The sequence below is a fragment of the Urtica dioica genome, chromosome 12 (assembly GCF_054948205.1).
Source record: "Urtica dioica subsp. dioica isolate 48M chromosome 12, U.dioica_male_clone48M_v1_H2, whole genome shotgun sequence".
In the NCBI taxonomy this organism is placed as follows: Eukaryota; Viridiplantae; Streptophyta; class Magnoliopsida; order Rosales; family Urticaceae; genus Urtica; species Urtica dioica.
Genome location: NC_142767.1, coordinates 10,835,933 through 10,852,307, shown reverse-complemented (window position 1 = coordinate 10,852,307; position 16,375 = coordinate 10,835,933). Strand labels below are relative to the sequence as shown.

Sequence of the window (16,375 nt, the reverse complement as noted above, 5' to 3'; positions counted from 1 at the left end):
ACCGATAGAGAAGAAAAAGAAGTGAGAGAATGAGAAAAAAAGTTTGAAAGAGAAGGAGAATTTTTCAAACTTGCTAAGCATTAGATACTCATCACCTCTTTTCCAGTTGAAGACTTCTAATGCAATCCAAGCAAAAATATGTAATATATATTGTAAAGAGTAAATGCCGGTAAAAATACCTATTGTTTTCGGTTTCATCCAGTTTGCTACCTAAACTTTTTTTCCCACGGAAAAACGACCTAATGTCTTGTTTTTGTGTTACCGTTACTACAAGCACCGTTTTATGGTCAAAAGTTAACGGAAATCCACGTGTATTATTTATTTGTAGCTGTTCATAGCTCTCGCACCAGACGTCGTCGAGGACGATCATGAACTTTTTCCCAGATTTAATCAAGTCACATTCCGACGATCATGAACTTAATAGACGAGCCTCGCTAAAGTCGTTTTTCCGATCCCGCCCATTCCGACGATCGGTACCACCGCGATCTTGCTTCCTTTGTCGGAGAGAAGAAGCTTGACAATGGCGTCCTTGTCGACCGGAAATGGGTTTCTGTGTCTACGCTCGAATATGATAACAGGTTTCTTCAAAAGTCCGAGACCGGAAATGGGTTTCTGTGTCTACGGTCGAATGCGACGATTCTTCGCCGTCGTCGAGCCCAATTCCCGTACTTTTGTGGGTCTGATCAAAGCCTGCTCTAGCTTAAGCTTGACCTTGCTCGGCCAAGTTCACGGACAGGTCATCAAGTTCGGCCATGGCTGCGATGCCTTCGTCCTAAGCTCTCTCATCGCCGGATATTCAACGCTCGGCCACGTGGAAATGTCTCGCCGGGTTTTCGCCGAAACCGCCGGAGATGATAAGAACGTGGTTTGTTGGACGAGCCTCCTCACTGGGTACTGCAACGCCGGGCTCGTCGAAGAAGCCCGCCAAGTGTTCGACGAAATGCCCGAGAGAAACGTGGATTTCCGTTAACTTTTGACCATAAAAACGGTGTTTGTAGTAACGGCAACACAAAATAGTGAGATTAGGTAGTTTTCCCGTGGAAAAAAAAGTTTAGGTAGCAAACTGGATGAAACCGAAAACAATAGGTATTTTTACCGGCATTTACTCTATTGTAAATGATCATTTTTACCAGATACATAACATGCCCAACCTGAGCCTTTTGATTTCAATACAAATAAAAAAAATGCACTATTTATTAGTGGTATTTGCATATTTTCCAAACCATTATGGCGAAACTCACAAACACTTTGTTAAAAAAAAAAAAAACAAATAAATATGTTCTCATCTAGAGTTTCTTAATATTAAATCAAAACACTTCGAAAGGGTCTTATTATTTTCCATGGGTTTATATTTTTGTTGATTTTGAGATTCATGAGCATCGAAGTTAGCCATGAAGGTGTTCCATTACTATCGCGGTTGGATCCAATGTGCGTATAGAGGAATTTCCAGCCTTGTATACAGATCGAAAGTGATGAGATTATTTTTATCTAAATTTATCCTTTGTTCATCACAGCTATTCATACATTGTTGTTATCATCAATGCACTCCCAACTGAAGTTTCCGCTAGCCTTAACCTAAAAGCTAAAACCCTGCAAAAGCATCTTATACCGGTAAAATGATTGGTGGTTCCAAGTTCTACTCTAGCTAAAACCCTTCATTTCTTGTGTTTTCAACAATTCTGGTCATATGTCAGAATATTTTTTTTACAAGAATAAATCCCAATCTGAATGGTCATTTTAGAATTGAAAAGAGGATCTTCAAATTTAATTTTGTCAATACTATTTATTTAAATGCTTGAGCTTTGTCCCTTTCAGTATTATATTGCTGGTTCTTTATTTTTCCTATTCCTATGAATATGTTTTGCAGTCAAAATCTGCCGATCCAGTGGTAAATAGAGCCTAGTTATGAAGCTTCGAGGACAACTGTTGTTGTCGAGCGGCTTATGGTATATTATTTCCCAACTTATAAATTCTTTGTTTCGAGCTTCTTTCAAGGCCTTTGGAGAAGTAATGTCCCAGTCGGCGTGGCCCAGCGATACGGACATTACATATGGTCACTTCATAGATTATTGAATCTTGTTTCGGATCATGGTTGCCCAAAAAGTGTATGCGAGAATGTGATAGAAGGAACATGTCAGACCTCGTAGAATCTATGCCTTCGGGTCCGTATTGATATAGCCCTTCTCAGATTATCTTCAAACTCCTTTGTCATGTCTTCGATGTCAATTTCCTGAAGAGTGGTGTCCTTCAGGTGGTTTCCTTTATCCTAAACATGGATTCAATATGTAATTTCTTGAGGCTACACCGACCGCCTTCCATCGTCTCGAGGCTAGCGAACCCGTCCGAAGAGAACATCCACTTCTTGAAATTGCTGTTCACTCGAAGAAAGGTCGAAATCGAAGAAGATTAGGGGAAAATGCTATAATACCATAATATGATCGAACTTTAGTAGAGAGAATCAAAGATGAGAGAAAATGTTTGGATATCTCGTTAACGATGAATATCAAACTAATGCTAATCATATAAAAGCTAAGAAGCAATATAATTCGGATATGTCTAAGATGACATGGACTAAAAAACACAATAGTGACATTATAACATTGGCACGTTAGATAAAGAAAATACAACTAATAAGTAGCTTTAATACACATTTTGCGAAGCATAACATATTTCCACGCCCGCAAAATCTTGGGTAGGCACTTTTCTGAAAAAAAATACCCAAAACGTATATAAAAACTGGTAAACATAAATTGAATCCCAAACTTTTATAATCAAGGGAACATTTGTTTTATTTATTAAATTAAGAACTACGGAGAGACTAAAAACCCGTGGTATTTAATGTGATGGAAGGAACATGTCGGACCTTGTAGAAATCTACACCTTCGGCTCCGTCTCGATTCACCCTTCTCAGCTTATCATTGAACTCCTCGCCCATATGTGTAATGCTGATTTCCTGAAGAGTGGTGACGTGTCTCAGCCCTTCAGGGAGCTCCTTTAGACTGGGCATCCAGGAAATGTATAATTTCTTGAGGCTACGCAGACCACCTTCCTTCACCTCCCACTCCTCCAAATCTTTGATATACGAAAGATGAAGAGCCTCGAGGCGAGCGAACCCGCCCGAAGAGAACACCCACTTCTGCCTTGAGGTACCTCTGCTACTGGCGAAATCGAGAACCCTCAAGTTCTGAAGCTTTTCTAGTATGGCTATTTTCGACTGGTTCACCGCGGACCCCCGTAATTCCAGCTTTGTAAGGCTGTTTGGAAGGTATCCGAGGTTCTTGTTCGAAACCTCGCCATCTAAGCCCACTTTACTCAGAACCTGAAAACTAGAGAGCAATTCCATCTTCGGAAATTTTGTTTTTGGGTCCGATAGCACCATCGTCAATGATCGGAGCAAGCGAGGGGTGAGAGACTCGAGGAGGAGCGTGACTTCTTTATGGCTTCTTAGTTTTCGAACGCCCAGGACTTTGATGTTTGGCATTGGAGGGATTGAATTTTGTTTGTTGAACAAGTTCTTTGCGTGTACCCCTGTCAAAGTCTCCAATTTGAATTTAGTTTGGCCTTCGAAGAAGTGCTGGCGTGCAAAAATGTTCGGCTTGTAACCCCTCGGTAACAACAAGTGTCTCACCTCTGTCAACTTCCAAACCGAGTTTGGAAGCCATAGGGTCTCCCGAATCCCACTGAGGTCTAGAGTCTGCAAATTCCTCATCTTGCCCAAGGAATGTGGGAGAGAGAGTTTTTTATCCCAGCCACTACTGCTCAGTCTCAAATACCTCAAGTGAATCAGATCACCAATCGTGGGAGGAATTTTTTGATTGTCGAGCAAATCGAGGTGTAAAACCCTTAGCAACAGGGCGTTTGAAAAAACGGGAAAGATTTGTATGGAAAAACAAAGGAGAGACCGGAGGTGAGGATGTGGCGAAAAATGGCAATTAGGTCCGTGTACAGCGATTCTGCGAGGGCGATTGTATTGTTGTGTTGAGGATGGAGCGGCGATCTCTAAGAAAAGCTCCTCTTTGGCCTTTGACAAACAAAAGTCTCGCATGAGATCGTGGAGTCGGCAGCTCATGATGCGCTTTCCCGTGCTGTCGTTCTTATCGAGTTGAACTACGCACCGATCAATCAGCTCTTCCAAGTATTCCTCGCCCACCTCTTCCAGCGATTCTTGTGTCTCGTCTGTGCGTATAAAACCTTCTGCCATCCACAGCCTTATCAAAATCTCACTCTGGATCTCGCTGTCCTCTGGAAAACTTGCAAGGTAAAGAAGACAGGGTTTTAGATGGAAAGGAAGCTCTTGGAAGCTCAATTCTAAAATGTCTTCGACCCGGTATTGTCTCTCTGATGATATGAGTTTGTTGATCTTCCGCGACTTCACGTCTCTCTTCACCTTCTCCCACTTCTCCGGCGAGTTCTTGGTTCGAAGCAAACCACCGAGCACAACGATCGCGAGAGGCAATCCTCCGCACTCCGCAACCATCTCCTTCCCGAGCTCCACGAACTCTGGCGGAGAACCGAGACTCCCAAAGATCTCCTTCGGAAACGCCTTCCGCTGAAGAAGCTCCCAACTCTGTTCCTCCGTCAAGAGCGGGGGTTCGATCGGAGCGCTGTGAGGATCGGCTGACACCGCGACTTCCCTGATTCGTGTCGTGAATACCACTTTGCTTCCGGGCTTCCCTTTTGGAAAAGCTTTCTCAATGGTGTTCCAAGCTTGGACGTTCCAAATATCGTCCAAAACCACGAGATATCGCCTCTCCTTGAGCTCGGCTTTTAGAAGAGAGACCAGCTCGTGATCTTCCAACCTGTCGAGGATCTGTTTATTTTTCTGTCTCTCTTCAACGAACTTCTTCACGTGGCTCACTCCTTGCAAAACTGTTTCCGTTTCCGGCCGGAAACCGATTTGCATCAAGATCTCGATCAAGACCTCCTTCACTATGCACTGCTGCGACACGAAAACCCAAGCGGAGCACCCAAAATTCTTCTTCACGTCAGCGTCGTTGTAGGCTTTCTTGGCGAGGGTGGTCTTTCCTAGACCGCCCATTCCCACGATAGACACGATGCAGCGTCGATCTTCTTCCCTCATCAGCTGAGCCTTCAGGGCCGACATCGTGCTCTTCAACGTGACCACGTCGTCTTCCTCTTCGTCCGGGTACGATCTCCTCTGATTTCTCAGCGGAGCAGCCTCTCGATCTCCACCGGAAAATTCGATCTGGTACCTTTGTCGCCTCTCAGCGATGCCACGAAGCTTGTCCTTGATAGAGGTAACTTGGGACCGAAGCTTCATCAGATGGATGACCTTGACATATGAGGATCGGACTTTGGAGACGTAGGTCTCGACGGAGTCTTCGATCTCACAGGCCACGTCTCTGACCTCAGCGATCCACATGCGGACGCGCTGGTCTTTCTCCTGTTTTTTGTCGGCGTCTCTTAGGAAGCTCTCGATCCACTTCAGCTCGGTTTGCAGTCTCTGGATATCCCCACGAACGCCTCTCAGGGAAGAAGCCTCGTTGATGAGGAGGTCCGCGATTCTCTCGACCGTTATGGACACCACAGACTCCACCAGCTTCAATGCCACATGTTCAACTGCCATTGACCTGGAAAAGAAAAGAAAAATCAAAAGAAGATGGGCTTTTATATTTGTCAGAAAGATCAATCATTAACCAACTAGAAACTCAGCTTTGTACATTTTATATAGATTCTGTATGTATAAAAACAAGGCCCATTAAAACCATGTTGCAGTAAATTAAAAATACCTCAGGAAGAACTTTTAATTATTTTTTAACATTTTTTTTTGCACGCCAATAGAATTACAGATATAAGTGAGGATTAAATTTCAACGCTCGAAAATCTGTGTGTTGATACGTTGTTTTGTTGGCTTTATTTTTTAGTGCAAGTGGTATGGAAAGATGTCGGGTGTTATGTTTTCACTTCTGGTTTGACATCGTTCCTCGTGTGTGCAGACAGTATTTCCGGCAAGTTTCCAGTTTTGACAGATTGCTTTGCGGTGACTTATTGCTGTGTTATTACCTCGCTGCTGTCTTCATTACAAGATATCTGCCTCGCTGGAGCCTTCATTACAAGATATCTTTCGCTGCTGTTTTCATTGCATGATATTCGCTTTGATGGAGTTTTTATTCTGTGATATTCGCTTGAGGCCGGGTAAGGAAACCCGAGATATCTTCCAGGATTGTCCAGCTGCTATAAAAGCCATGCGCCCTCCCTTAGCAGCCTCGACACTTTTGATCAAACACTCAGAGCTCTTAGACGTGCAAGACCGGCGGACCGGGAGGCTGTGTGTTTTGGTTTTAAGTGGTGTATTCTCTCAAACACTATTCCACAGATTGAGTGTATGTGAGAGTTGGGTTCTTGTGTTCTCGTGATTGAAGGTTCACGTACTGCTGAAGACTGAAGGTCATCCGAGCCAGGAGGTTGCTCGAAGAGTGGAATTGAGACGGAGCTCAAATTCAGGGGGAGTCCCTGTCTAGGTGATCACTGGTAGTAATAGTCTCTAGGTTTTATTGATTTGTTGATTGTAATCAGATACAAACCTTGTGTGTACTATTGACTACAAGATAGTGAAAATCCTTTCCACTGGCAACGTGCCCCCAGATGTAGGTGTGTTTCACCGAACTGGGTAACCATATCTTGTGTACTTTGTTTACTGCACTATTTTTTTGTTTATCCATATCTGTGTTCAAGCAAGTTGTCGGACACATTGTCAACACATTGTGTGCGACATCTTGCCTTTGCAACTAATCAGAATTTCAATTGGTATCAGAGCGGGCAACTTGATCTCTTAGGTGATTTCCTGTATTTTTCTTCTGATTGCCTATTATGGATAGTTCCCGAGAAGGAGGTTCTGTCAATCGTCCTCCAGTACTCGACGGAACCAACTATGGATATTGGAAGGCACGCATGACCGCTTTCTTGAAGTCCCTTGATAGCCGAACATGGAAAGCTGTGATACACGGGTGGGAAGCTCCTATGACGACTGATGACAAAGGAGCCTGTACTGGCACAAAACCCGAGAAGGACTGGATCCCCACTGAAGATGAGGCGGCCCTTGGTAACTCCCGTGCTCTAAATGCTATATTTAACGGTGTTGATAAAGATGTCTTTAGGTTGATAAATACTTGCACTACTGCCAAAGAGGCCTGGGAAATCCTCGCTGTTGCCTATGAAGGAACTACAAAGGTCCGTGAACAAAAGCTTCAATATCTCACAACCAATTTTGAAGCCCTCACGATGCTCGAGGATGAAACAGTCGCTGAGTTCAACGTTCGCATTCGTGACCTCGCCAATGAATCATATTCTCTCGGGAAACCAATGACTGATGAAGATCTTGTTCGAAAAACCCTGAGAGCTTTGAGCTCTAGATTCAAAATGAAAATCACGGCCATTGAGGAAGTTCATGACCTAAAGACGTTGAAGTTCGACGAACTAATGGGATCTCTCATGACGTTTGAGCTCTCACTTCCTAAGGTGGAAAAGAAACAAAGAGGAATGGCCCTCAAAAGTTCTGTTCATGAACAAAGGGATCATGTATACTCAGACTCTGATAATGATATTGACGATACTATAGCTATGTTTGCAAAAAACTATGGCAGGGTCATGAAAAGACTCAACCAGATGAATGGGAAAAATGTCCCACAAGATGTCAAGGACAATTTCCAACAACGATTCCAGAAGAACACTTATCCTCACAGGAATAGTAAAAGTGGTGAACGATCTGGGAAAGGCAAAGGCATTCAGTGCCACGAATGTGAAGGTTTTGGTCATATTCAAAAGGAGTGTCACAACTTCCTCAAGAAACAAAAAAAAGGGATACAACGCTACTCTTTTGGATGAAGAAGATGAAGAAAGCGACTCAGATCAGATAAGTAACTTTGTAGCCTTTACTGCCTCTGTCCATACTCATGAGTCTACTAATGAATTTGGTGAATGCTCTCAGAAATATGTTCTAGACGAAGAACTATCTGATGATGCTATGAATGAAGCTTACAATACCTTGCACACCAAATGGGTTGAGGAATCCCAGATTCTAGACAAATAGAGTGCTCTTATCCTTACCTTGACTGAAGATAAGGCAAGGCTCCTGGAGACGATTGTGGATCTGAAGAAGGAAGTCAGTAGGCTGAATGGCGAACTCGAGCACATGACTAAAACTGTCAGGATGCTGAACTCTGGTACTGACAGCCTTGACAAAATCCTCACCATCGGCAAGCCTGCAAAGAACATGAAGGGGCTTGGATATACCCATGGAGCTTCATCTTCCCAGACTACGTTCGTTCCTCAAAAGCAGACTAGCCAGATGTCGTGAAACATGCCTCAACCATCTGGTAACAACAAGTCTCATGACCTTTCTCGACATCATCAATTTGGATCAACCAGGTCTCCTGTCAACAGACCTCGTTGGGTATGCCATTATGTGGTAGGAAGTGACATATCCGCCCTTTTTGCTATTGATTGTATGGGAGGAATATCCGTCAGCAAAGGTCCATCCACAGGAATGTCCCATCTCATCAACAACCTGCTACTCGGCTGGAATGGAGAGTGAAAAATGCCTCCTATCGTGCCAATATTGCCTACACATCTCTGAGTGCATCCACCGGGAATGACTGGTATTTCGACAGTGGTTGCTCTCGCCACATGACTGGTGATCACACATTCCTGACCAACGTGAAACCTTATTCTAACTGTCATGTAACCTTTGGAGATGGAGTAAAAGCCAAAATTGTGGGTAAAGGTGAATTAAACTATCCTGGTATGTCTTGTCTGACTGAGGCTTTGTTGGTAGAAGGACTTACTGCTAACCTTATCAGTATTAGTCAGCTTTGTGATCTGAATTTGCATGTCAACTTTACTCGTGATAAGTGTGTGGTGATTAATGAAGAACATGATGAACTTATGTGAGGAAACAGATCTCGTGACAACTGCTATATGTGGTCTCCCGTACCCAACAACAATTGCCTCTTGACCAAAGTTGACGAAACCAAACTGTGGCACCAAAAGCTTGGTCACCTGAATCTCAGAAGCATGCAGAAAATTGTCTCTGAAAATGCCATCATCGGTGTCCCAAATCTGAAGATTGTAAAAGGAAAAATTTGTGGTGAGTGCCAGATTGGGAAACAGGTCAAGACGTCTCACAAGATGGTGCAACATCTTACTACATCTCGTGTTCTGGAACTTCTTCACATGGACCTGATGGGACCGATGCAGGTCGAGAGCCTTGGAGGGAAGAGATACGTGTTCGTTTGTGTGGATGACTACTCCAGGTACACTTGGGTTGATTTTATTCGTGAGAAATCTGACACTTTTGCTGTTTTTGAAGCTCTATGTAAGAAGGTTCAGAGAGAAAAAGGAGAGAACATAGGCAAAGTGATCAGAATCCGGAGTGATCATGGGAGGGAATTCGAGAACATGAGCTTTGCTAAGTTTTGTACTGAAGAAGGGATAGCTCATGAGTTCTCTGCTCCTATCACACCACAACAAAATGGAATTGTTGAAAGGAAAAATCGAACCCTCCAAGAGATGGCTAGAGTGATGATGTTGGCCAAGGATATTCCACCACATTTCTGAGCTGAAGCTCTCAATACTGCCTGCCATATTCACAATAGAGTTACTATTCGTCCAGGTACTTCCAGCACTCATTATGAAATATGGAGGGGGAGAAAGCCGAATGTGAAATACTTTCATGTCTTTGGTTCTGTTTGTTATATTCTTGCTGACAGAAATCCTCGGCGTAAATTTGACCCGAAAAGTGATGAAGGTATATTTCTTGGATATTCTAGAAATAGTCGTGCATACCGTGTTTTTAACAAACGCACTAAGACTATGATGGAATCCATAAATGTGGTGATAAATGATGACCATAATGTTACTAACAGTCCTAATGATGAGGATGAAGTTTTTCCTAGTAACACAGATGTCAGGCAGACGCTGAAATCTCTTTGGACGACATCTCCACTGGAAATCCAAATGTCAGGACTGATGTTGATGACAAAGTAAGCGACATTGTTCCTGATGAAGGATCCTCTCCTGAGACTGAACAGAGAATTCCTTCCCGAAGAGTTCAGAAAAATCATCCAGCTCATGAGGTGATTGGCGAAATCAGTGAAGGAATAAAGACTCGTCCAAAACCTTCTGTTAACTACCGGGAGATGATTGGTAATCTCTGCTTTGTCTCTAAGATTGAACCTAAGAATGTTAATGAGGCTATTGATGATGAATACTGGGTTAATGCTATGCAAGAAGAACTTGGTCAGTTTGAAAGAAACGAAGTCTGGGAGCTGGTTCCTAAACCTGACAATGTAAATGTCATAGGAACTAAGTGGATTTTTAAGAATAAATCTGATGAACATGGTAATATAACTCGGAACAAAGCTAGACTTGTGGCGCAGGGCTATTATCAGGTGGAAGGCGTAGACTTTGATGAAACCTTTGCCCCGGTTGCGAGACTTGAAGCTATCAGACTTCTGCTTGGCATCTCATGTCACCTGCAATTCAAGCTCTATCAGATGGATGTTAAGAGTGCTTTCCTCAATGGGTACCTGAATGAGGAAGTCTATGTAGCACAACCAAAAGGGTTTACAGATCCCAGCTCTCCACAACATGTCTACAAACTCAGAAAAACTCTCTATGGCCTTAAGCAGGCTCCTCGTGCGTGGTATGAGAGACTGACTCAATTTCTTGTGCAGAATGGTTATACCCGAGGTGGCGCTGACAAGACTTTGTTCGTGAAAAAGGAGAATGGCAATCTCATGATAGCTCAGATCTATGTTGACGACATCGTCTTTGGAGGAATGTCAAACAAGATGGTGGATCTTTTTGTTCGACAAATGCAGTCAGAGTTTGAGATGAGTATGGTCGGCGAATTAAACTACTTTCTGGGCTTTCAGATCAAACAAATGAGTGATGGTATCTTCATTTCCCAAAATAAGTATGCCAAAAACTTGGTGAAGAAGTTTGGCCTGGAAAAATCTTCTCACAAGCGGACCCCTGCCGCTACTCACATCAAACTCACTAAGGATGAGCATGGAGAATCTGTTGATCAAAGCCTCTACAGGAGTATTATTGGCAGCCTTCTTTACCTCACTGCCAGCCGACCAGACATAGCCTACTCAGTAGGTGTATGTGCGCGCTATCAAGCCAATCCCAAAGCTAGTCATCTGGCTCAAGCTAAGCGAATCATAAGGTACATCTCAGGAACTGCTAACTTTGGCTTACTGTATACCTATGATACTTCCTCTACGCTTGTGGGATACTGTGATGCTGACTGGGCAGGTAGCACGGTTGATCGAAAGAGTACTTCTGGTGGATGTTTCTATCTTGGAAACAACCTCATCTCCTGGTTCAGCAAGAAGCAAAACTGTGTTTCCTTGTCCACAGCTGAGGCTGAATATATCGCTGCTGGGAGTAGTTGCACTCAGCTCCTCTGGATGAAGCAGATGCTCGCTGAATATGATGTTGGACAAGATGTCATGACATTGTTCTGCGACAACATTAGCGCGATCAACATCTCAAAGAATCCAGTTCAACACAGTAAGACCAAGCACATTGAGATCAGACATCATTTCATTCGAGATCTTGTTGAAGAAAAGAAGATCAAACTCGAATACATTCACACCGAGAAACAGCTTGCAGATATCTTCACCAAGGCTTTGGATGCTAACCGGTTTGAAAATCTCAGATCTTCTCTTGGGTTATGCGTTATTGATCAATAGCAATTACTGTTTTTCGGAGGATTTTTTGGTCTTAACTTATGTGCTAATCCTTCGCTGATTCTTGTTCACATTACTGTTGTGTTTTTTCTCTCATGGGCCCATGTATCTGGTTGGCCCATTCGACTGATTTGCCGGGCTAGAATGCCAATTGTTGTCTTTCTGGGCCTAAGAACGATCAAGGCCCACCTTAAGTCACGACGTCGTTTTACTTCCTACCATGCTTTCATTCATGCAGACGGTTAGACTCTCGAGAAAGAAAGGGAAGTTACCACTTGTTTGAACTTTGAAATTTCTCATTTTTCTTCGCTGATCTTTAGCTTTGTTTCGCGTATTTGCTCGCTTACCCTCTTTGATAGTTACCTGTGTGGCAGTTTCCTTAAAAAAAATTTCAAAATGGTGGGCACAAGAAGCGGGATCAGTACCACTACTCCCTCTGGAAAAGTGAAAGCCACAATGAAGAAGAAAAATGTCGCAACAAAGAAATCTGGCGCTGAAAGCAACATGCACGGTGTTAGAGTTCGAGGTCTGAGACCAGCATACGCGCCGATGGTCAGGCCGGAGGTGCGATCGCTGGGTCATCGGCTCCTGCTGAGAATCCATCTCTCTCAGCCGCCAGAAGCGCAATCCTCAAGAAAGCTGCTTTTTCCATCACTGACATCACAGGAGAAGTAAGTTCCAGCAGTTCGTCTGAGGAAGAAAGAAGAGACTACGACGCTCCAGAAGAAGAAACCCCCTCCGGTGTATCCCCCGTCGAAAGCCCTCACAAGGTTGTGCTAGGTAATCCTGTTGTCTCTGTCTCTCCTACTGTCAATCCTAGGGATAGGGATTCGCTGCCCCATTCTCAAGAGCCTACTCCTGAAGATGCCATTGGAGGCATGTTGGGCTTGAGTAAAGATGTTGCGAAAGATGTGCCTACATCTTCTCAGGGGCAAGAAAGAACGTCTGACCCTGTCCAGGATACTAGAGAGGATATCCTTGCTTCTCTGAAAAAAAAGGTTCAGAAAGATGACGACGTGTGTCTAGCCACTCTTCTCTCAGAGAAGAGAAAGAAGAAAAGAAAGCTGGTGGAAGAAGTTGCTCCCACTACCATCCCGGCTAAAAAGAAGATGAAGAAACCGGTGAAGATGGGCTTGAACAAGAAGAAGCTGAATGGAAAGTCTGTTGAAGAGACGATTCCAGATGTCTTGAAGGATTTGGAAGAGGAAGAAGATGTTGCCCGTCCTGAAGGCGTGTCTCTCATCTCCAGGAAATCTGTCGGAGGCCAAAAGCTTCCCAAGGATGTCCCCACCGCTCCTCTGGATAATGTCTCCTTCCATGAGGAAGATCGTGTCAGAAAATGGAGGTATGTCTATCACAGATCTATTTTTCCGGAAAAAGAATTGTCTAAGGAAGCCCTGAAGATTGATGTGATCATGGAACTTTTGTCCGACGCTCAACTTGGGAAAACTGTCTCTGGGATCGGGCCTTATTATCCTAGACTGGTGAAAGAGTGCATTGTGAATCTGTCCTCTGAGATTGACCAGCCTCATCATCCCGAGTTTGGGAAAGTCTATGTTCGTGGCCATTGCTTTGATATATCGTCCACTGCCATCAACGAGTTTCTGGGTAGAGGAAAAATTGTCACTGCTGATCGGCTTCCTTCCTTGGATGAGGTTGCCAAAGAGCTCACTAACGATGAGAAGAAGACTTGGCCCACCAAGGGTTCTCTGCCTTCCTCAGATCTCTCGGCAAAGTACTCTGTTCTGTACAGAATTGGGATTGCAAATTGGGCCCCTTCCTCTCACGGCTCAAGCATCAACTCCGACCTGGCATGTCTCATTTATCAGATTGGTACTCGGGCGTCCTTCGACTTTGGGGAGTTTGTTTTCTGCCACCTGGCTAAGCATGCTAAGTCCTATGCAGTGATACTTCCTATTGGCTTCCCTTCTCTCCTGTCAGGCATGTTGGTTGCTCAGAAGAAGGATCTGCTCAGGGCTGACGATGTTGCAGGTAAACCTCCCAGTGAACTCTCTTTTAGTCCTAAGTTGTTTGAAGGGAAACATGCCAGGGATCTTGTCATGCCTTCTGTCGCAACATCTGTCTCGCTTGGTGGTACCATCAAAGTGGCTCCCCTGTCAGAAAGTGCCAAGAGCGATATTCTCAAGGGCTTGATGGAAGAAGTTGCTGCTCTTAAGGAAGTCATTGCTATCTCCTCTCGAAGAAAGACTGCGTGTGAGCGTCTTATCTCTGTCATGACTCTCCCATCTACCACGGATGGTGCTTCCACTTCTCAACCAAGTCCCTCTGCGTTTCCTGATGATCAAGAGACAGATGACGGGTTCAGTAGTGATTCTCAGGGTTCTCATGCCAACAATGTCTCTAATCCATCTGGTTGATGTCTGTTTGTTCTGGTCTGTAACATCTAACATCTTTTTAGACATCGTTTTGGTTTCTCGCTACTTTTTCTTGTGCTTCAGACTGATGTTTTTTCTTCTGGATGGTTTGTAAGACAGCTTTCTCGTACTTTTTCTGATGAATGATATGCTGTTTTCCTAGTTCTCATTCCTTTACATGCTGTTGTTCCTCCCTCTGTGTTGGTCGATCCTTGCCTTTGGTATCTTTTTGAGGCAATCAGGGGGAGAGGTGTCATGAGGTCATTTATTTTGACTCTCTCTGGTCATGATGCTTGTATGAGAACTGGTCCTGGAAAGTGCTTGCCTAAAAAATAGCCAAAGGGGGAGATTGTTGGTACGTTGTTTTGTTGGCTTTATTTTTTAGTGCAAGTGGTATTGAAAGATGTCGGGTGTTATGTTTTCACTTCTGGTTTGACATCTTTCCTCGTGTGTGCAGACAGTATTTCCGGCAAGTTTCCAGTTTTGACAGATTGCTTTGCTGGTGACTTATTGCTGTGTTATTACCTCGCTGCTGTCTTCATTACAATATATCTGCCTCGCTGGAGCCTTCATTACGAGAGATCTTTCGCTGCTGTTTTCATTGCATGATATTCGCTTTGATGGAGTTTTTATTCTGTGATATTCGCTCGAGGCCGGGTAAGGAAACCCGAGATATCTTCCAAGATTGTCCAGCTGCTATAAAAGCCATGCGCTCTCCCTTAGCAGCCTCGACACTTTTGATCAAACACTCAGAGCTCTTAGACGTGCAAGACCGGCGGACCGGGAGGCTGTGTGTTTTGGTTTTAAGTGGTGTATTCTCTCAAACACTGTTCCACAGATTGAGTGTATGTGAGAGTTGGGTTCTTGTGTTCTCGTGATTGAAGGTTCACGTACTGCTGAAGACTGAAGGTCATCCGAGCCAGGAGGTTGCTCGAAGAGTGGAATTGAGACGGAGCTCAAATTCAGGGGGAGTCCCTGTCTAGGTGATCACTGGTAGTAATAGTCTCTAGGTTTTATTGATTTGTTGATTGTAATCAGATACAAACCTTATGTGTACTATTGACTACAAGATAGTGAAAATCCTTTCCACTGGCAGCGTGCCCCCAGATGTAGGTGTGTTTCACCGAACTGGGTAACCATATCTTGTGTACTTTGTTTACTGCACTGTTTTGTTGTTTATCCATATTTGTGTTCAAACAAGTTGTCGGACACATTGTCAACACATTGTGTGCGACATCTTGCCTTTGCAACTAATCAGAATTTCACTGTGATTTCAAAGCATGTTCATCTATGACGTATTTCAAAAGATAGATTTTCTTACCTTGATCACTGAAGCCGCAAGATGATTAACAATGAGTGAAAGAAAAGACTTGCTTCAAGGAAAGATGTGTTTTTCAAACATTAAAATTGAATCTTTGCTGGAAGTGAGGATGATAAATTCATGTATGATTTATTTCGAAAGATAGGTTTTCTTACCTCGTTCACTGAAGCCGCGAGATGATTAACAATGAGGGAAAGAAGAGACTTGGTTCTATGAACTGCTTCAAGAAGAGTTGTCTTCTTCAAATATCAGAGAAGCTGGAAATGATTTTCTTGAAACAATGTGTTCAACTTAAACTCAAAGAAATCGTGTGAGACCCAAAATCATCTAAGCCTTTAATTCAGCTTCATCTCTCTTTCTCTTTCATGAATCTTCTCTTCCACGAAAATTCAATCCAGGTTCCCCTCTCTAGAATAGTCAAAAGACGCATGCCACTGGCTGATTATGATGGTGTTAATTTATTTATGCTGTGACGGTATTACTAAATGACCAAATACATTGAAAACTGGCAATACCAAAGTAATCACATTCCAAGTGACAAATATTTTGCAGTTGTAGTCAGTAGGTCCCTTGAACCACCGCATATAATTCTACATCTACCCCCTAAAGAGAATATATCTTACTAAAGAGAAAAAATTTTGCAACTTACCAAAGTAAAGTTTGATGAAGCGTGACCTGATCTATTCGATATGTTAAATTTTGTGTTGTCTAGTTAGTTAATTAGCCGAATCAAAACAAAATAAAATTATAAATTATTAACATTTTGTTTATATTGTAAAATACCCATCAATCTTTTTATCCATAAGAATTTCATTTATATAACTGCCTTCTCCCTAACTCTAGATTCAATTCCTATTAAGAGTTTTGAGAAGAAAAAAAATGTGTTTAGACCACGGATTTAAATGCCGGAGAATGTCCAGGAGTTTCGCTGGAAAATTTATTTCCGGTGACTCAACGGCGGG

General features: G+C 43.3%; 1 protein-coding gene across 1 annotated transcript; it reads right to left on the bottom strand.

Moving 5' to 3' along the window:
• Nucleotides 1–2,554: 2,554 nt before the first annotated feature.
• Nucleotides 2,555–15,469, bottom strand: LOC149379082 (putative disease resistance RPP8-like protein 2). The gene is made up of 2 exons (XM_089602948.1): nucleotides 15,414–15,469; nucleotides 2,555–5,591 (listed from the first exon to the last, which is right to left on the bottom strand). The coding sequence occupies exon 2, from the start codon at nucleotides 5,585–5,587 to the stop codon at nucleotides 2,819–2,821; it is 2,769 nt and encodes a 922-aa protein (XP_089459074.1). The 5' UTR covers nucleotides 5,588–5,591; nucleotides 15,414–15,469; the 3' UTR covers nucleotides 2,555–2,818.
• Nucleotides 15,470–16,375: the final 906 nt, after the last annotated feature.